Raw genomic sequence first — 20,808 nt, forward strand, 5'->3', positions numbered from 1 at the left:
TCAAAGATCCCTAGAATTACATAGGCCCCCAGAGGTCATCCAGCCCAATCTTTACCTATCCAGCCATTGTTCAGACACCTCTAGATGCCTCACAAAGTAGCCTGTTCTATTTTCAGACAGTTCTCATTATTAAAAAGTCATTCTTGGGGCAGCTAGGTGGCACAGTGGATAGAGCACCGGCCCTGAAGTCAGGAGTACCTGAGTTCAAAGCCGACCTCAGACACTTAACACTTACTAGCTGTGTGACCCTGGGCAAGTCACTTAACCCCAATTGCCTCACTAAAAAAAAAAGTCATTCTTGATGTGAGCCAATATCTCCCTCCTTGAACTTCCAGCCAATGGTCAGAGATCTTCTCTTGGGAATGGGAAGTGGACAGGAGTATGTAAAATCCATGCAACTGATTAAATAAATAGAGTATGACTAGAAATAGGTGGAGAATTAAAGAACTAGTTAATTTGGAGGTCTTAAAAAACAGATTGCCTCTGATGGGTATGACAACAGGATGAAAGAAGGGAGAGGAAGGAAGACAAATGGTAGCAGGAAAGGTATGAGGAAAACAGATGGTGTGGGAAGGAGGGGCAAGATGTCGTGTTGTAGAGAACAAAACAGGGGAAGAGACTGAAAGTGATAGAGTCTTTGAGAGGGAAAGTAGTTTGGGGGATGGGGAGGTGAGCAGCTTTCTCATAAAGCCATTTACTACTATGGTTTGGCCTGTTATTTCTTTGTATCTGCAGTTTTGAAATAGGTAAAGCCAAACCATGCCTGAGAAAGATAAGCCTTCAGTTGCAGTGCTAGATAAACACTGCTTTTGTTTGTCATATCCCCAGGTCACCCCAGGGCCCTTGATTTATCTCTCCTTCCTTTCTAACACAGAGCCATTAATGTTAAGAGCTAGAACAGACCTTTTAAAATAACTTAGTTTGGGGATGGGAGAGCTTTTGAAAGTGATGATTATTGAATACAATAAATAACAATTTATTGAGAGAGAGAGATATACTCACTTGTGTGTGCATTTATATGTATAGGTACATATATACATACATATATATGTACACACATACATGTATACACACACATATAAATATACACATATGCATACATATACACACTCCCAGGTATGTATGTATGTATTTTTTCCCTTTTAGATTGCTTTTTTTTTTTTTTATCCCCAGCAATGAGTACAGTCCCTGGCACATAGTAAATGCTCAATGAATGCTTGTTTGCCGCCTGATTCAGCCTCTTTACTTTAAAGAGGAAGAAATTGAGGCCCAGAAAGGGCACATATGTGACATTTCTGATGGGTACTTCCTCGAATCCAAAGCCAATAGAATTTGGGGAGGAGAAAGAAAAAAGTTGTTCTCTTCAGTCTTTCTGGTTTCTAGCTAGAAGAATCTTACCATTTGAAGACAAAATAGAGCAAAGAGCCAATAGAATCCAAAAGCCATTATTGGAATAGAGATGAAGTGAGTGGGATTATAGAGGGAGGGAAGCTGCTGGGTGTTTTTAGTTGAGAAACATTCAATGGGAACACTGAATAAACCTCATTCTCGACGCAGTAATATTTATAAAGCACTTAGTGCCTGGCATATAGTTGATACTTAATAAAAGTTTGGTCCCTTCCCTCCCTCCTCCTCAGTGTCCTTGATGACCAGAGATGAGACAGGAAGTCTTGACAGCCTCTGATCGAGAACACCTTGTTCACTATCCAGCTTTGAGGTTCCTCCTGTTTGTCAAATGTGTAATGGTCTGGTTCCCTTTGTCCCTTGCCTGAACAGAGTGTATTTGGAGGGAGCCCTCTTGCTTCCTAGGCAGACAGACTGTGACTTAGCTGTTTTTCCTTACAGAGGATGGTGAACCTGTGAGTAGTTCCTATGAATCGTATGATGAAGAAGAGAGCAGCAAGAGCAAGTCAACCCCCCACCAATGGCCATCCCCAGAAGCCACCATTGAGCTGATGAAGGATGCCCGGATCTGTGCCTTCCTATGGAGGAAGAAGTGGCTGGGCCAGTGGGCCAAGCAGTTGTGTGTCATTAAGGACAACAGATTATTGGTTAGCAAAACACTGTTCTGTACCTAACGTGAATGATGGAAGAAGGAAGAGACATGGATAACTAGCGTCTGAGATTCAGGGGTGTGACTGAGATGTTTCTGCCACTTTACCTCAGACCAGTAAGATGTATTAGCATCTGTTGCCAGCTGTGGACTTGCCAATGTACATGCAGCTCTTAATTACACGTGAAGACTGCTGTTATGCCATGGCTACCTTTCCTTATATTGTCCTCTTGCTTCTCCCTGACCTTTGTACTTCAAGTAAATTGTATATGCCTTTCTAGCCACTTTACAGTTTTAATTTGGTGCATGATCAAGGAAGGCATCACAGGAAGTATTATTGTGACAACAAAACCCTTGCTAGATTATTCATTCTTTTATATTATCTGTAATAATACAGCCCCAATTGGCTCAGTATATAGATAAGATGTCATATAGCAGAGGGGGAGACATTATGGGAACACGCCAGAAATATTGGATAATATAAAAATCTATTAGCTTTAGTTTGGGAATGACCTTTTATTTTCTAGCATATTAATCTTCCCAAATAGATTTTTATCAAAACAAATTCTATTGATATCTTTTTTAAAAATCATCTACATTTCCCAATATATCCCTTCCCCTCTCTCTTCCAGAGAGACATTATTTATAGGATAATAAAAAAAAAACAGATTGGGAAAACTATAAATACATCAAAAAAAAGTTCGACATTAAATGCAGTTTTTCACACTAGAGTCCCCCACCTCCATAAGGAAGTGGGAGATATGCCTTTTCATTTCCCTTCTCTGCCCAAAATAAAGTTTTATTTAGGCTAATATTAAACTTAGATTACATTGCTAAACCCACAACACTGATCACAGGGGTAGTTAACCACATCATGTTGAGAAATAGAGAAAAGCTAGTTTGGGATGAACATTTTTACTAGGAATTATGCCTTTGCTAAATGAGTGGTTGACTGTTTGCTGTGTTATTCTGGAGTAACTCTCCAGGATAAGGCATTAAGTTTTGCAGATAATCATGGCCCCAAGCACCACACCTACTTGAATTTCAAGCTGATTTGCATATGTGCTATACCATTTGTCTAACTGATATTGATAAGAAAGAGTAAATGAAGAGAGAGATGTAGAAATTACATGGTAGGATAGAAATGCTAATAAACAAGGACCTAATTTGGGGGGTCAGTAAAATTCCTGATTCTGTAATGTAGAGGTGAGTTTGGTGGGTTTTCCAAAAGTGTGTTCCTGCTTTTTGTGGTTTTCACCATTTAATTCCGGTCTCTTCTTTCCAGTGCTACAAATCCTCCAAAGATCACAATCCCCAGCTCGATGTGAATCTGTTAGGCTGTAGTGTGGTCTACAAGGAGAAACAAGTGAGGAAGAAAGAGCACAACCTGAAGATCACTCCTACAAACGCTGATGTGATTGTCCTGGGACTGCAGAGCAAGGATCAGGCAGAGCAGTGGCTCCGGGTGAGGAGAACTCCAGGGTCTCCTGAGGGCCCACCAAAGCCTGGCAGCAGGAGGGAGTGGCAGCAGGCCATGAACTGCTTTCTTACTTTGGGGGCTTTGAGGAAAGACACAATCATAAAGTCAAGTTTTCACAAAATCTCTCAAAAATTAGGAAGGGACTGTGGAGATCACTTATTCAGACTATAACTGACTTAGAATCCTCTCTACAATAATACCTGTAACAAATGTAGTCTAGCTTTGCCTAGAGACCTCTATTAGTGTGAGGGTGAGCTCCAGATACTCCCACCCCATCTCCTTGACAACCTCTTCCACTTTGGGATAGCCCTAGTTGTTAGATAGTTTACTTCTTACATCAAGCACCTGAATTTTTTCTATCTGCAACTTCTATTCATTGCCCCGTTGAGCCAACACAAGTTCAATACCTCTTCCACATGAAAGTCCCTTAGACGACTGAATACACCTCACATCCTCCCAACTCTTCTCTTCAGTAGGCTGAATATCTCCAATGCCTTCACCTGATTTTGTTATGGAATGATTTGATACCCCTCCCCCCAATTCCATCAAAAACAAGGCAAAGGTTATTTTCTTCTATGTTAAGTATGCCTTGGTCCTAACAGTTTCTCCCTTCCCCAAACCCTTCACATGCAAAAAACAACATTTGTATCTAAATAGTAAATAGCTTTCATTTTCTACCTAAGAACCTTAGTTCTAGCTAGCCACACAAACTGCTTATGGATTGACATCCATGTACTCCATTGCCAGAAAACACAAGTTGGCATAGTGGCATGCTGGGTACTTTTTTATACTTGAGGCAGTCTCTCCTAGTGCTAAGAAGGGAAAGGATTTGTAAGTGGTCTTGACCTAGGAGCTGGTCGGAACCTAATCCTGACCTTAGGAGATGGGGATGAGGAGAGGTTCCAGGGCGGGGATGAATGTTTCTCACATATCATCCTATATTAAATTCTCATATCATGTTAACGAAAGTCACATCAATTTTTTATGGCTCCTCAAGAAAAGTTATTGGGGGAATAATTGAGAGGGACAGTAAGCTGTGTCTCCTTACTCTCACACTCTGTTCTTTCTAGGGCTACTTATAACAACTGTTTTCTATTCCTTAGTAATAACCTCTGAGCAGGCATATAACCTCTAATCCACTTAATTGTAAAAGATCTTCCCTAACCAAATGAAATACCACCTCCTTTCTCTGACTCTGTTAGCACTTTGAAGTGGTATTCAAAAGGAGAGAAAAAGAAAACTTAGAGGAGCTGGGAATATCTCTTTGGTTGTCACCATAGTGGTAATAATACAAGTTCATTGATTTGTCACTTCTTTAGCAACAGAGTTAAATTTAATTCAGAAAATATTAATTCAGTCCATTAGCCTAGCGATGTTGTATCTTTTACAATATGAGATCAAGAACCTATATCACAGTTGGGGGAAGGAGCAAAAGATAATACATATAAACTAAAGAACAATACAAGATGATGCAAATTTAAATATAAGAGAATATCAGACTATATTGTTTAGATAATGTGTTACCAGGAGTATTTTCATTGTTTGCCAAAGTAGTTGGGAAAGGTTTCATGAAGCAGTTGGGCTTTAAAGGATTAACGTTATCTAGATAAGAAGTCAAGGGTATGGAAAGTACTATGTATTAGAAGAACCCAAAGGAAGATGCTAAAAATGAGGCAGCTAGCTTCCCTCAAGGAGAAGGTACTCACTGGGGAAGAGCAGTGATAGATGAGGTGAAAGAAAGTAGGCCTTGAATGCCAGGAAGAATAGTTAGGTGTTCTGGTCTCACAGACAATGACAAGCCACTTATTTCCTCAATGCAAGCAGACACCTATTGGGCTTAGTAAACACTTTTTCTAGGTGTTGCAATTGGTGTAAAGAAGCAACAGCATCCAAGGGGAGACCTTAACCATCTGTTACTGTTACATAAACCGACCTCACTGTGATTTGCACCAGGAAAGGAAGAGAGACACAATCCAACTACTTAGCCTTCTCTCGATTCCAAAGGACACTCCCTACCTTGAGCCTTAATTGGCCCCTAGATAAGAGCACTCTGAAGAATCCTGGCCAAAGGCCGCCCTTCACTTTTTTTTCCCTCCATCTCTCCTTCCCTTCACTACTGTTTGTGTGTGCTGCCAATTAGATGTGTCTCTATTTAGAAGAAACATCCCTTTCAGCTTGTTGGATGTAACCGGCTTGGAAAGCACTGCTGAGGCTTTGCAAACTACAATTTTAAACATTCATTGCCTTATTAAAAAGCAACAGAAAACAACATCTGCTGGAGGCACTAGCTCCCCAACTGTCAATAGTCGGTTGCTTCAGAGTTTGAAGGGAGGAAGGTTTGTTTCTGAGCCTTTGCAAAATGCCTTCCTTGGAAAATAGAATGCCACCTCCCCACACCCAACATACAGCATTTGTATTCAATAATATGCAAAAAGAGAGAAAATGCGAGAGGACTGGCATGCAGCCTAGGCCCGAGGGATACTTCAGAGTCAAAAATGTTTCAGGTGACTGAAATGAGGAAATTAGAATGGAGTGGGGTGGGAATGGACAGAGAGAGCCCCAGTTCAGGTCTTTTAGTTATGATTGATAAAATTGGGAAGATCACAGAGCTGGAGCAAGAAGGAATCAACCTATCCACCTCCCTTCATTTTGCACGGGAGGAAACTGAGCCCTAAAGGGTTTAAGTGACTTTTTTTTAGGTCCTGGAGAATTTGAATCCAAGCCCACTAACTTCATGAACCTATAACTCTGTACCAGACTGTATTCAGAGTAGGAGCACATCATTTTCAAAGAGGAAATATTTCCAAACACACAGCTTCTTCTTAGTTGTATTTTCATAAAGGTTTCCTTTTCTTCTTCTGTAAAAATGCTTAGAGACCCCTTTATAGTCATGGGGTTCTATTCATGTTCAAAGTGCCTAGTCACCTGGCTCATGAAGTAACAGATAATTGCTTTTCTCCCATGTGGCCTTCTGAAGTACTCTCAGACTGAGGGCAAGGGATCTCCCGTAGACCCCATGGCAGTATGGTGAAGTCTAGAGACCTTTTTGTAAAATTTTATACATTTATATATATATATATATATATATCTTTATACATACATACACACACATGTATGTATGTGTGTATATATGTATATGTATGTGTGTGTATATATACATATATATATGTATATATATGTGTATATATACATACATATATATACACATACATACATATACATACATATACATATACATATACATATATATATATATATACACACACACACACATATATATATGGTTCTTTTGGTTTTGTTTTTTGTTTTGTGGGGCAATGAGGGTTAAGTGACTTGCCCAGGGTCACAGCTAGTAAGTGCCAAGTGTCTGAGGCTGGATTTGAACTCAGGTCCTCCTAAATCCAAGGCCGGTGCTTTACCCACTGCGCCACCCAGCTGCCCCCATAATATTTTTTTTAAACAATAATAATTGAAGAAAACACTATGCTTCAGTCAGATGATAGTGAAAACAAAGGTTTATTTCCCATTCAAGGTCACAAAACCCTTGAAATGTGCCCACTGAGCTCAGGTTTGAGTGATAAGCTTCTGTAGTTAGAAAAAAGAAGCCCCATTTAGCACTGCTCTTGAGTATCTTAGAGAGTCCAGGGAGGCAAAGACTGAGGAGACCACTGCCTTGTCTCTTCCACTCTAATCTGGTGGCACTGTATTGGCTGCTTCTATGGTTGGTACTGGAGCAAGTAGAGGTGTGTATGGAGATGGGGGGTGGTGAGGAAGATGCAAAGCGATGTATCCCAATCAGTTTAAAGAGATGAAACCTTTTGTTTTCAGTCCTTCCTCACCCCCAAACACATTCAAGGAAGAGGGAAATGTCAGGACTTTTTAGAAGGCAACTGCCTGCCCTGTTTTCCTTTGGAAGTTCAACAAGAAGACACTTAGCTTAGTGTTTCAGAACCAAGCCTGAGTGAGTAGCAGCTGAAGCAAAGCATCTGGGAATCTAGAGGAGGCTCATGGGAAGAAGAAAACTCAAGAGGCCCCAAGGAGGAGAGCTGGGAATTGGGAGAGGAAGCCCTAGGCTAGGGATTGCCAGGAAGGGAGGGAGCTGCAGGAGGAGGGAGGGTAGACTTTGGATCACAATAAGATTCAGTTTTACACCCAGAAACAAATGAAGAAAACTCTGGAGACGCCTTAAGGCTAAGTAGAGTCCCCAGAGCCAAAGGCAATAGCAGCCAGTTGTCACAGGAGGCTCTTAGTACTGAATGAGCTTCAGCTTATTAGTGTTTCTCCCACGGTTTGGGGGAGCTGTAATGAGCATGATGATCCGTAGCTTTGAACTACCAGAATCCCATACTGATAGCAGAGACTGAAGTTAACTTATGGTTTGATTTTGCTCTTCCTGAAGCATCCACACCTTGGTTCTTAGGCCCCCCAAAATCCAGCTGGTTCAAAATCAATCTCCAATGGATCCGCTGGAACTGAAGGACCAGGGATGAAAGAGGAGGTTCTTTTCTTTAACTCTAAGCCATTCTGCATTTGGGGCTGTGCCCTGTATCCATCAATGTATGGAATCACTGCTTCTCGCTGTATCTGTAGCTCAGTTGAAGTGTTATCAGAAAGGACAGGATTAGGGGACTATAGTAAACTCCCTTGAAGCAGTAGTCCTGGCTTTGGTCGTCTGTTAAAGTTCTAGCTTCTACAAGTCGGGGCCAGTCAGCCTGATGGCTTCTCTCTCTACTTCCAGTTCAACCCTTTAGCCATGAGTAAAGATCCTTTTCCTCTCTGGAGGAGGAAGCCAAATCTAGTGAGGATATTAAGGAACACGTTTCTCAGAGGCACTTTCTCTCCCTAACTGGGACATAGGGCTCCAACATGCTAAAAAAAGGAGGTTGTCGAGGAAATGTGGTAAATGTATTGAAACCACAAAGGAACTATTAACAGAAATCAGTTAGAGACCAAGTGGATCCATATCCGACAAAAAGTTTTCACTTGTGTTGTACCAACCACGAGGATCAGCTTGATTGACTTCATTCCCTACAACCCAAATCTCCTGGTGACATACTCCCTTCCTCCATCTGTTAACATGATCATATGGGGTCTGAGAACCCTAATACCCTTTCCCAGTTGGAAAAACCCAGAGTTTCTCGAGTTCTGAGGTGTAGTTTGGGATTGGCCCTGAAATAGCATGGAAATGTTCGGGTACCTGGGAGGAAAATCATTGAATGCATCACCATCTGTACATTCTCAAGAGACTCCTGGGATCTCTGGTTAGTTCTGACTGAATCAAAGTGTGGGCTGTGAGCAAGCCTGAGGAAGTAGCAGCTAAAATATGATCCTGATTCTGACCCACTGACATGCTCTTCTCTTCCTCCTCAGGTCATCCAAGAGGTTAGTGGCTTGCCTTCTGAAGGAGTTTTTGAAGGAAACCAATACACTCCTGATGCTCAGCGTCTCCATTGTCAGAAAGTAAGCCTATCTCCTCTCCAAGGAGGGGATTCTTAATTCTTTTTTTGTTTTCCTCTTAAAATGAAAGTGTAAAATCAGGAGCTTTGTTTTTGCATTTCAGTCCAATTAATTAGAAACATGCTATGCTTGGATAAGCACTGTGACTATCTTGGCTAGAAAACAAATGAAACGGATATAGACAAAGTATTTTCTTGCTTGAGGAAAAAAAAAAGCTTCATCGGAACATTATTAGCTTTGTTTTAGATTTAAATTGGGAGATTTATTTTGCGTGGCTGTTTTCTCCCAGTGAAAACTAAATAGTGTCCTCATGTGTTTATCAGAAATAAAGGCTCTTATTTGCTTTGAGACAGTTTAAAAGATGAGCCTGGGGCAGCCAAGTTTGAACTCCTAACTGTAAGGAGTGGGTCCAATCAACCGTGTAGCTTTGACGTCCCACTTAGCTCCTGTGGTGAGAGCAAATCTAGACTAAAGACTTACTCTCTCTGATCCTGGCTTTTCTCATCTTTATCTGAGATGGAAGGAAAAGGATGTACCAACGATTTGGAGGCTAGAAATTGCCAATGATCCTTTTGACAGAACATTTATATACTTCCATGATACTTTACACCCTGGCATCTGTTAAAAATGGATAATTCTCCCCCCCCCCACCATCTCCTTTCTTATGAATTGAGAATGGTTTTTTAAAACTTTCCTTATTAGCTATTAAGACTTAGTTAATAAGTTATTAAGACTTTCTACTAAAGTTCTACTCATGTGCCTCAATGGGGTGTGACACTAATCCCAGGTTCTTAAGGGTTATGCCATCAGAACTTACATTCTAGTTAAGCCCATCAAATTGGGAAGGATACAAGAGTGGGCTTGGTGATGGACAATATGTCTGCTGTCTGAGGACCAGCCTAATTGAATTTGTGGAGGCCCATTACCAGAAGGCTGGCCCCCAAGTACTTATTTTTTTTATAGCTACAACAAAGACTGACTCTTATGATGAAGAGAGTGTTCACAGGAAAAAAAGCATGGTGCCATAAAGCACAAGGACATTGCTAAAAGGAAAAAACACAGAGTGAAAAAAAAACCCAGGCATACATTGAACCACCACCAGAAATAGAGAATCCATGCTAGAACCTTGCCTAGAAAAAGGATCTCTCCTTTGCCGCAGGGAGGAGTTGACTCCGATATAAGATCATTTGGAATTGTTTGCACCAAAGGTTGATTTGTTCTTTTGGGGAACCATAAATATTGGTTTCTTTTCCAGATGCTTTTGAAATAGTCCAGTTCTCAAGTTTTCTTGGTCGGGTAGAATGATCCCTAACTAGATTTTTTTTTCTTAAATTGGTACAGGAGAAGCTTAAATCTTAATATTTGAAGGGTGGTCTATGAAGCCACTAGATATGATTATATTGGCACTTTGTGTCAATACCATAACATATTGCGAATAGAACAATCAATTAGAAATAGACTCGGTTATTCACTTTCTTGTTATTGATGACTGTTGGCTTCTCAGCATATCCTGGGATATTGGCTAATATTTGATTTCTAAAACAATCTGCCTGCTCCATCCTCCTGCATCAAGTATGGATAAAATCCCTTTAAATGCTAATTTTTTTTTCTAGTGTTGATTTTGTACACTTGGGAACCAAGGAGGAAAATGAATTTGGTAATTTGAGGGGTCCAAAAGCAAGAGAACAACAATAGAACACTCAGGGAAACTTCAAAAGACACATTAAAAAGCTTGCAGGGTCCATGTTATTTAATCTTAGAATTGGAGGAGATGTTAGAATTATATTTGCTCTGTGGATAGGATTATCGCTAGTTCACTGTTGGGAAAATTCTTTGTTTTTCCCAAGATAATTATCTGAGTATTAACTAATATCAACATATAGTTATGTTTGTCTTTTCTCTTTTCCAATGACAGCCAGATATAGCTGAGAAATACCTGTTAGCCCCAGAATGTGGAAGTACTGTGGATGGTCATCCTGAGACCACAGAAACCAAAGATGGTAACGGAGTTCCTCCCCTGTGGGATGGTGAGGGGAAAATGGCATTCCAGACTGAGAGGCAGATGGGTTTCAGTGGAAGTCATTTACCAACATACTCCAAGGGGATGGAATGGACAGAGTTGAGGTGGGGGGGTCAGTGTAGCATCCAATTTGTTAACCTTTTAAGTTCATATTTGTTTTTTTCTGAGATAATTTGGATAACTTTTCATCTATTTAGCTATTTAACTTTCAGATCTTAAGCATTCTCTGTTATTAGCCAATGTATTCCTAAAAGATTCCCATGTCCTGTCCACGTCAGTAGTGAGACATCTATGTGAACTGACTTTGTGGGATAAGGAAGAACAAGAAGGAAATGTCTGAGATCTTTGGTGGGCTTTGGGTGTGGGTTCGCTTATGTGATTTGTATTATGATGCCAATTTCTTCTCCGCATTCTTGTTAGTTAAGAGGAAAGGTACAACAGGCCTCAAACTGAGCAACTTGATGAACCTGGGGAGGAAGAAATCTGCTTCAATGGACAATTCCGAGAGGTCTCTGGAGACATCCAGTAAGAATCATAGACTCTTAAAGCTGGAAAAGACCTCAAAAGGTCATTGGGGTCAGGCCCTCTGCCAACAGGCAGGTGAACAATTAAATCATCTACAATAGAGGATTATTTATTTCTAATGTAAAACATCCATAGTAAGAGAGATTATCCATCTTCCCTCCCATGGTGGTCTCTTCCAGTTTTCCTTCACCATCTTCATAGACTATTTCTTATGTCTAACCAGAGAGGCAGACATGGCTTAATGGACTCAGGAGGACCTGAGTTCAAAAGCTGCCTCTGATACATAGTGGCCACGTGACCTCAGGCAAGTTGCTTCACCTCACAGTGCCCAAGACAACTCTGAGACTGGAAGGTGCTGACCTACAGTGGTGCTCACTCACCAGAGCACTCCCTAGGGCAATTGCTCCCAGGTCCAGTCCCTTTCCCTCTGTTTAAACTTCCTCTTGCTGCAATTTTATCTAATTACTTTATGGTCAGTTCTCTGCAGACTGGGAGAATTGATCAGCAACCTCATAAGAACTTTAATTCAATATGTTCGTTCATTTAACAAATAACTCTCAAGCACAGAAGGCACTGTAAAAAGTGCTTGAGAAGCAGCATTAGAGAAAGAAGCATTTTTCTATGGAAGAATGCTGAGCTTGGTGTTAGAAGGCCTAACTGAAGTCCCATTTCAGAGTTGTGTCTGCCTTCTGCAGGAGACACACTTGGAACTTAGAGAGAAAGGCATGGTCCAGTGCAAGCAAGTTGAATTTGGAGTCAGAGAACCTGTCATTGGATCTTGTCCCTGGTGGATACTGTCTTTGTAACCTTGGGCGAGTCACACAGTAACCTTTCTGAACCCCAGCTTCCTGAACTTTAAAAGGAAAAGGTCGAGCTTGGTGATTTTCTAAGGTGTCTGAAAGAGCTCAGAATCTCTTCCTATCTACTTATTTTATTTCTCTGAGTCTTGGTTCCCTCCTTTGTAAAGTGAAAATAATTTTATTTCTACTCCTTTCCTCCCAGGGTGGCTGTGAGGAAAGTAAACCTTAAAGCATCACATAAATGTCTACTTTTTTATGAGGACTACAAAGAAATAAAAGTCTTTGAAGCTTTTAATCTGGCAAGGCAGGAAGACACATTTACTGAAAGCTACAATTAAAGAGCAGCATTTGACAGATGCCATTTGAGTGATACAGACAACAAACATCATAGGAATTCAGGGGAGGAAGAGATCATTTTTGGGGGGGTGCCAAGGGAAGACTTTATGGAAGTGAATGTGGGCATATGAGGAGGGGGAATTGTGAGCCAAAGATTTGTAACAAAGTAGGGGAGGGCCCAAGGCATCCTTAGAAGAAGGGAAGTAGATAAGTTTACTTGTAATGAAGTTTTTGTGGTATTAGAATCAGAGAATGTTAGGACTGGAAGCCTACCTTAGTGGTTCCTGATCTAATACCCCTTCTTTTGTGGATGAGGAAACATGCTCAAAGTATAAAGGGCCTTGTCTGGGATTACATGGATAGTGGTGGAAGCAAGGCTAGAATCTTCTGATTCCCAGGTCATCCTACCATAGTTATACTTCTTCATTTTTTCAAATAAGGAAACCGATACCCAGAGAGGTGTTGGAAAAAGGAACTAAATTTGTAGTCAACAGAGTTTAAATTCCAGCCCTGGTCCTAAAAACCTATCTGATTTGGGGCAAGACACAGTCTTCCTCCAGGTCTCAATTTCCTCACTTCTTTTTCTTCCTTCCTTCCTTCCTTTCTTTCTTTCTTTTTTTTTTTTTGGTGGGGAAATGAGACTTAAATGACTTGCACAGGGTCACACAGCTAGTAAGTGTCTAGTGTCTGAGGCCAGATTTGAACTCAGGTCCTCCTGAATCCAGAGCCTATGCTTTATTCACTGTGCCACCTAGTTGCCCTCCAATTTCCTCACTTCTAAAATGGGTGACATTGGATTGAGTTGGTCTCCAAAGTCTTCCCCAGCTCCAAGTCCTATGATTCTTTGGTATTAGTGATTTAGAGGGGCAGCTAAGTGGCACAGTGGATAGAACACTGGCCCTGGAGTCGAGAGGACCTGAGTTCAGATCTGGCTTCAAACACTTGACAATAGCTGTATGGCCCTAAGCAAGTCACTTAAAACAGATTGCCTTGCTTAAAAAAGGGGTGGGGGGTGGGACAGGAAGGAAAAAAAAGAAAGAAACTAGTGCTTTAGTCAGGAGTAAAACCAAGTGTACAATATTCTCAGGCAAGTATTGTTTCTAGGAGGTTATAATAATTGAAGCTAATTATCATTAGTCTTTCACTCTCTCTTTGCCCAAAGATTTCACTTTTCCTCATAAGATAGAGTTTTTCCCTTTAATCTCTTAATCTCTCGGTACCTATCCTTGATTTCTTCATTGCCTTTTGTCCATGGTGGTCTGGGTATTGTTCCAAACATTGAAACGACTTTTCCCAGAGTTCATGGATGTTGAAAATTGAGACTACAATGGGATGAAAGCCTGACTGCCTTTGGGAGACCATGTGTTTTTCCAGCAAGGGTGATTTGTACCCCTTGGTGCCAGTCTAGTTGTGTGGATATTGCATCATCTCAGGGTACAGCCTCCAGAGGGCATGGTTTGGTGCTACATGAGAATAGTGTCGGTGAGTCATTGTTTCTGGGTGTAGTAGCAGTGTTATTTCTGGAAGTACACTCAGCAATGAAATGTCCTTTCATTCCTGGGGGAGATGGGAAGGCCTATGGGAAGAGCAAAGTAGCTACCCTTCCCAGGGCTTGGCTGATCCTTAGAATAGACTGATGTAAGTTAATAATAATACTGTTTTGCATTTATACAGTGAGTGCTTTATAGCTTGCAAAGCACTTCCCTCCCATCTCCCACTAATTTTCCTCTGCTTCCAACCCAGTTTCTAGTTGGGACTAGCATCATGACCTCAACTAACTTCCACTTTGGGTGGGAAGCATGAAGATATATAATGGATGTGTTTGATCTTAACCTAGGAAGGGAATGGGATTCTTTGAACAGAATTGCCAGACTTGCGACCCTGTCTCTAGCCAAGGTATACAGTATGTGCAAAGTGACTTTAAAATTGATCTAAATGTCTTGGAGAGATTATTTTGTTAATTAGACAATGAACACCCACAATTCCCTGGGACAAGACTAGAGAGTACCGGGAATATGGAAAGATAAGGTAGCCAATTGCTACTTCAAGGACCTCAGCTTGTGGTTTGGTTGAGGAAGCAACACGAAGACATAGAGGATACAAGGAAACGGGATACAGGATATCGGATTAAGTGCTAAACTGGGTGAGCTGGAAGTGTTGGTCCTAATTGAGAGCTGGAGCAGTTGGAAGACTTCATGAAGGAGGTGGCAGTTGAGTTGAGGTTTGAAGGATAGATAGGTTTTAGTAAGATAGATGATGAACAGAAATTATTCCTGAAAGAAACAGCACAAGGCATGTGAGACCAGAATGATCAAGGTGTGTTTGTGGGACAGTGAAGTGACTTGCCTGATAAGAAAAGCACATCTGTGTGTGGATATGGTAAGAGAGGCGGTGCAGTAGGGAGTGGTACGCACTTAAAAAACTTTGTATGCTGGCAGCTAAGAGGTTAAGGGGTTTCACACAGACTTATTAAAAGAAATTGATGGCCTCACCAAAACCCTGGGAAGGGGGATTTAGAGCAGGAAATAGGGACCATGGTCTCTCCATTAGGCAGCAGATTTTCTACCAACCCACTGCTTATATAAGCTAAGAACAGCTTTGGGATAAGAATCAACTCGGAGAGTTCAAATCTGTTTGCAGAGGGGCAGCATTCACATCTGAGCCTTACCACCCCTGCCCGGGGTTATTTTCTTATGGCTCTGTCAATTTATATTTTGTGTTATTATTTGGTAATGCCTAATCTTGGGCACAATACACTTCCCACTCACAGATCATAGATTTAAAACAAAGGGACCTTAGAAATCATTGATCCAGTATGAACATCATTATTTTAGAGATAAGAAAATGCGAAGACTAGAAGATCCTGTATCCAGATGCAGAAGACCAATGGTCAGATTCCAGCTTTACTGTTTGCTATGTGTATGACTTTGGGCAAGTCACTTAGTCTCCCTGGACCTCTGGGTTCTTCCTTTGTAAAATGAGAGGGTTGGTCAAAAATTATCTCTAAGATCCTTTCCAACTCTAAATTTTATGATCTAACGTGACCTGAAAAATCCTAGCTGTGTTTTCACCCTTGAACCCACATTCTCATATTCCAAATTAAGGATTCTTCAAACTATACTGTGTCATACTCCTATAAATGTAATACATAAATGCAATCACATTTCCGTTCCTCCAAAATCCAAACCCACAGAAATGCCTTGGGGTTTTGTTTGTTTGTGTTTTGTTTTGGGGGGGGGGCAATGAGGGTTAAGTGGCTTGCCCAAGGTCACACAGCTAGTGTCAAGTGTCTGAGGTTGGATTTGAACTCGGGTTTTCCTGAATCCAGGGCTGGTGCTTTATCCACTGCACCACCTAGCTGCCCCAAAATGCCTTGTTTTGGTTTGTTTGTTTGATAAAGACTACCATAGTATTGCATGGAAGGAGGCTTCTTCGCTGCAGGTCCAGTGAAGTGAGACTCTTGTATTGCCATGACTGAGGTCTGGAGGTGAGTGTCTCTGCCCCGGTGACAGACAGTCCTTTCCTGGCAGGTTACCTGAACGTCCTGGTCAACAGCCAGTGGAAATCCCGGTGGTGCTGCGTGAAGGACAGCCACCTGCACATCTACCAGGACCGGAACCGCACAAAATCGGCACAGCAGCCACTCAGCCTGGTGGGATGCGAAGTTATCCCAAACCCCAGCCCCGATCACCTCTACTCCTTTCGGATTCTTAACAATGGAGAAGAGATAGCCATACTTGAGGTAATCTGCGTGTGTGTGGTGATAGCAGCAGCTTACAATAATAGACAGCACCTTTCACATACATGATGATTTCATTTGTTCTTTTTTTTTTTTTTTAAGTGAGGCAGTTGGGATTAAGTGACTTGCCCAGGGTCACACAGCTAGTAAGTGTTAAGTGTCTGAGGCTGGATTTGAACTCAGGTACTCCTGACTCCAGGGCTGTTGTTCTATGCACTGCACCATCTAGCTGCCCTGATTTCATTTGTTCTTTACAAGAGCCCTGTAAGGCTTGTGATACAGACGGGATTATTCCTATCTTATAACTGCGGAAACTGAACCCCAGTGAGAAACCATGTGAGTGCCCAGACTCACAGAGCTAGTGAGGGGAGGAACTGAGACTCTCTTTCAAGCTTTTTCCAAAGCATGGCACCATCTCTGTTCGGCAGGGCCGGAGAGCTGGCTTGTGTTTAGAGGGAGCAGGAGTTAACTGGAAATCCAGAGCAGCACTGTATATTTGCAAAGGGCAATTAAATATAGCCTGGCATTATTTTTACTTAACATTTGTCTGAGATTGTTGTTTTTTTAATTTTTTTAAAAATTTTATTTTCATCCCTCCCTTTCTGACCTCAGGGCAGTTATGGTAAAGTAGGAGGACAATGAGAACAACTTCCTGCATTTATGGTGGAAAAGTTATTTATAGCTCCCAGAGCTGCTAAAAAGGCTCCTCGAGATTCCAAAAGGGGGGGGTTTATTTAGTTGATGCAGCACCAGATGGAGGTTTCTGTGCCTGTAAAATAAAAAATGATGTGGCTGGAGCTGATCTGAGAGATAACTGGGCTTGAGAAACACATGCGACTTGCTAAAGAAAAGCCTCATCCTTCCATCACTGCCACTGGGTAGGAAGTATAAGTACAGAACTGGGAGACTGACTAATGCTGCTATTAGGCTAAGATTAAGAAGGAATATCCTAGTGCCCCTCTATACTCATTGTGGATATGAGTGTAGGTGTGTGTATCTGTCCATTAAAATCTCACTCCGAGACCTTAGGATACCGGAGGAAGGGAATAACCATTTAAACAGCACCTACTATGTGCCAGGTACTATGCTAAGCACATTTTAATAACTACTATCTCTTCTGATGCTTACACCAAGGTAGGTGCTATTATTATCATTTTACAGTTGAGGAAACTGAGGCAAGTACCTTGCCAAGGGACACACAGCTAGGAAATATCTGAGGCTAGATTTGAACTCAGTTCTTCCCTGACTTCAGGACCAGAACTCCAATTGATATGTTACCAGCTGCCTCCACAAAAGCGATCCTGAATTCCCAAAGGCCATGTCAGCCTTGGAGTTCAAGCTCTGGCAGGTCCCACCCAGGCATAGGCATGTGGGTGATCTGGGGGTCTGTTGTTAGCACACAGAATATAAGCTATTTGAGGGCAGAGACTGTTTCTTTTTTGTCTTTAAACCCCTATTGCCTGGTACATAGGCAATTAAATGCTTGTTGATGGACTAATTAGCCAAGGTGAGAGAAGCACATCACCAGAAGAGATCACTAAAAGGTTGACCACTAACAGTGAATTTTTGGAGGCAACTAGGTGGTGCAGTGGATAAAGTACCAGCCCTGGATTCAGGAGTACCTGAGTTAAAATTCAGCCTCAGAGGGGCAGCTAGGTGGCTCAGTGGAAAAAGCACCGGCCTTGGATTCAGGAGCACCTGAGTTCAAATCCAGCCTCAGACACTTGACACTAGCTGTGTGACCTTGGGCAAGTCACTTAACCCTCATTGCCCCACAAAAAACAACAACAACAACAACAACAAAAAATTCAGCCTCAGACACTTGATACTTAGCTGTGTGACCCTGGGCAAGTCACTTAACCTTCATTGCCTACCCCCCACCCCCAAAAAAAACCAGTGAATTTTTTTTTTTGGCTTCAGCAAAACTTGTGAAGATTCAGCTAAGATGAAGGGAGGATTTTCCTTCAAGGCTCAATTCAATTGCTACTTTCTGTAAGAAGCTTTTTCCCAATCCCCCAACTGCTTGTACTTTCTCGTCCATAATTACATATTTATTTGGTATATATACTTACACATATATGATGCACATGTTTCCCCTATTAGAATGTAAGTTCCTTGAAGGCAGAACTGTTTTTCTTGGTTTTGTATTTCCAATGATTTATTAGCATAATACTTGACATATAGTGGCATTTCCTTATTGATTGATTGATTATATGTGGCGGGATCCAGATGACATATGTCCTTAAAATGTGTGTATACACACACACACACACACACACACACACACACACACCCCTACACACCTACACCTATCTAGCATGGTATCATCCCAAATAATGTCATCTTGCAATAATTTTACTATATTATCACCTAATCCTGCTATAATCATTTTACATGTATAGCAGTTCTGTCTTTGTTGCTGACAAATTAACTATCTTTGGTAATATTGTTTTGGCCTGATGGCATCTTTTCTGGGATTCAATATTTGCTGTTGGGTGGGTGTATCTGTATGTACACATATGGTTCATGTGCTTGAAGCCCCAAATCCATCTAACCCTGAAGATTTTTTTTTTTTTAAATTATGCTCCAGTATTGCCCTCTAGTGGGAGGAGAGCTGCCATACAGTTGCTTCAGTAGCCTCTCCATATGAAAATGCCATATTGGATGCGTTCTGGGTATCTGGTTGCATACTTCAGCTATAACATACGAGTTCCCTTAATGGAATCTCGATTCTTTAATTTTCTGACTACCCCCTCCTATGGGGTGGCATTATCGCTCTACTTTACTTGTTCTGTATTGATACCATGAATTTAGAAAGATGGCCAGGAAATTTATACCAAAAGTGGGGAGCAGTGGTGCTCTCATACTTGTCCTTTAAAACTTATCATGTCAGGGTTTGCTTGGGGTTGGCTAATCTCTTATATAATCTCTCATGTCATGCCAGAGCTTTACATGATAACTCTTCTGCTTCTTTCCCTAAAGGGAATGAATCATAATAGTTTCTAGAAGGATTTTCACTGTATACAGCAAAGTACTAGCTTGGGAATCAGAACACCAAGGTTCAAGTCCCAGATCCTCTACAGGGATCCATGGATCATTTCTTTGCCTCAGTTTTTTAATCTGTAAAATGTGGATAATTCTATTCCTATCAATTGAAATTAACCCATTTAAAATACTTGCTAGGGGGGCAGCTAGGTGGTACAGTAGATAAAGCACCGGCCCTGGATTCAGGAGTACCTGAGTTCAAATCCGGCCTCAGACACTTGACACTTACTAGCTGTGTGACCCTGGGCAAGTCACTTAACCCCCATAGCCCTGCAAAAAGAAAAAATACTTGCTAAGCCTTAAGGTGCTATATAAATGTCACAGCACCTACATCATATGGTTGTTTTGAATTGAGTCTTTTGTAAACCTGGAAGATGCTATATAGATGAGTGATTGTTATTAATACATTAAAGAATAGCATAGGTTTTGACAGTATGCGGATATGTGTGTGTGGTTACAATGCGTTATCACATAGAATAGTCACAAGCAAAATCATGAATTTAGGTTTCTGCTTACATATGGATTGTCATTGGTAAATATTTGTTTTAAGTGAGCCATTCTGCTTTTATTGCATGAGCAGTTTCTGTATGTGAAGAGGTATTGAAATGTCATAGCTATTGCACTACCTGAGGCCTGGCTCAGATTTATCAGTGATTGGGGTCTTTAACTAATAATTGCATATACTTAACATTACAACACAACATTCAGCACCTTCTGAGTATAAAGCACTGCACTAGGCAGAACCTATATAAGACCTTGTCTCTGCCATCAGGGAGTTTCCAGTCATGCAAACCAAAGATTCATGAATTTTTAAGCAATTCTTTTCTAGCATGGGAGCCACATCATAAATCCAATGAGCAATGTTGCCATATGTTCTTTCATGTTGTGCCACATACATATTTATGAATAGAGGAAATCAAAAGGCTATTTTTGCTTCTGGGTGGGGATTTGCTTGTAAAGGTGGCACTTGGGGGAATAATGATCCTTTGCAAATGCACTTGTGCTGACCTTTCCTGGTTAATGAATGCCTTACCTGGGCAGTGAAAAGGCCTTTTGGAATGTATGCAAGGCTGCCTTGATGGACCAGATCTGTTTTCTCCCTATTCAGGCCAAATCATCAGAGGAAATGGGTCATTGGCTGGGTCTCCTTTTGTCTGAGTCAGGGTCCAAGACCGACCCAGAAGAATTCACCTATGACTATGTGGATGCAGATCGAGTTTCCTGCATTGTGAGTGCAGCAAAGACATCTTTCTTGTAAGTTCTGAGGAAAAGCTTCTTTCTTCCTGTCTCAGGTAGGATCCCTGTGCAGGTGAGGGACACTAGGATGAGTTTCCAGTTCTGGCTTTCAATTGT

General features: G+C 41.3%; 1 protein-coding gene across 4 annotated transcripts in view; it reads left to right on the forward strand.

The window, feature by feature from the left end:
* The window catches only part of AFAP1L2 (actin filament associated protein 1 like 2), a 143,392-nt gene that overhangs the window by 113,740 nt on the left and 8,844 nt on the right, over positions 1-20,808 (forward strand). For all 4 annotated transcript variants that reach the window (XM_043984691.1, XM_043984692.1, XM_043984693.1 and 1 more), the window contains 7 exons: positions 1,846-2,051; positions 3,339-3,518; positions 8,904-8,993; positions 10,906-10,990; positions 11,431-11,535; positions 16,202-16,413; positions 20,564-20,709. In XM_043984691.1, the coding sequence (XP_043840626.1) occupies positions 1,846-2,051; positions 3,339-3,518; positions 8,904-8,993; positions 10,906-10,990; positions 11,431-11,535; positions 16,202-16,413; positions 20,564-20,709 (1,024 nt within the window). The remainder of the gene's footprint in view (positions 1-1,845; positions 2,052-3,338; positions 3,519-8,903; positions 8,994-10,905; positions 10,991-11,430; positions 11,536-16,201; positions 16,414-20,563; positions 20,710-20,808) is intronic.

This window comes from Dromiciops gliroides, chromosome 2 (genome assembly GCF_019393635.1).
Source record: "Dromiciops gliroides isolate mDroGli1 chromosome 2, mDroGli1.pri, whole genome shotgun sequence".
In the NCBI taxonomy this organism is placed as follows: domain Eukaryota; kingdom Metazoa; phylum Chordata; class Mammalia; order Microbiotheria; family Microbiotheriidae; genus Dromiciops; species Dromiciops gliroides.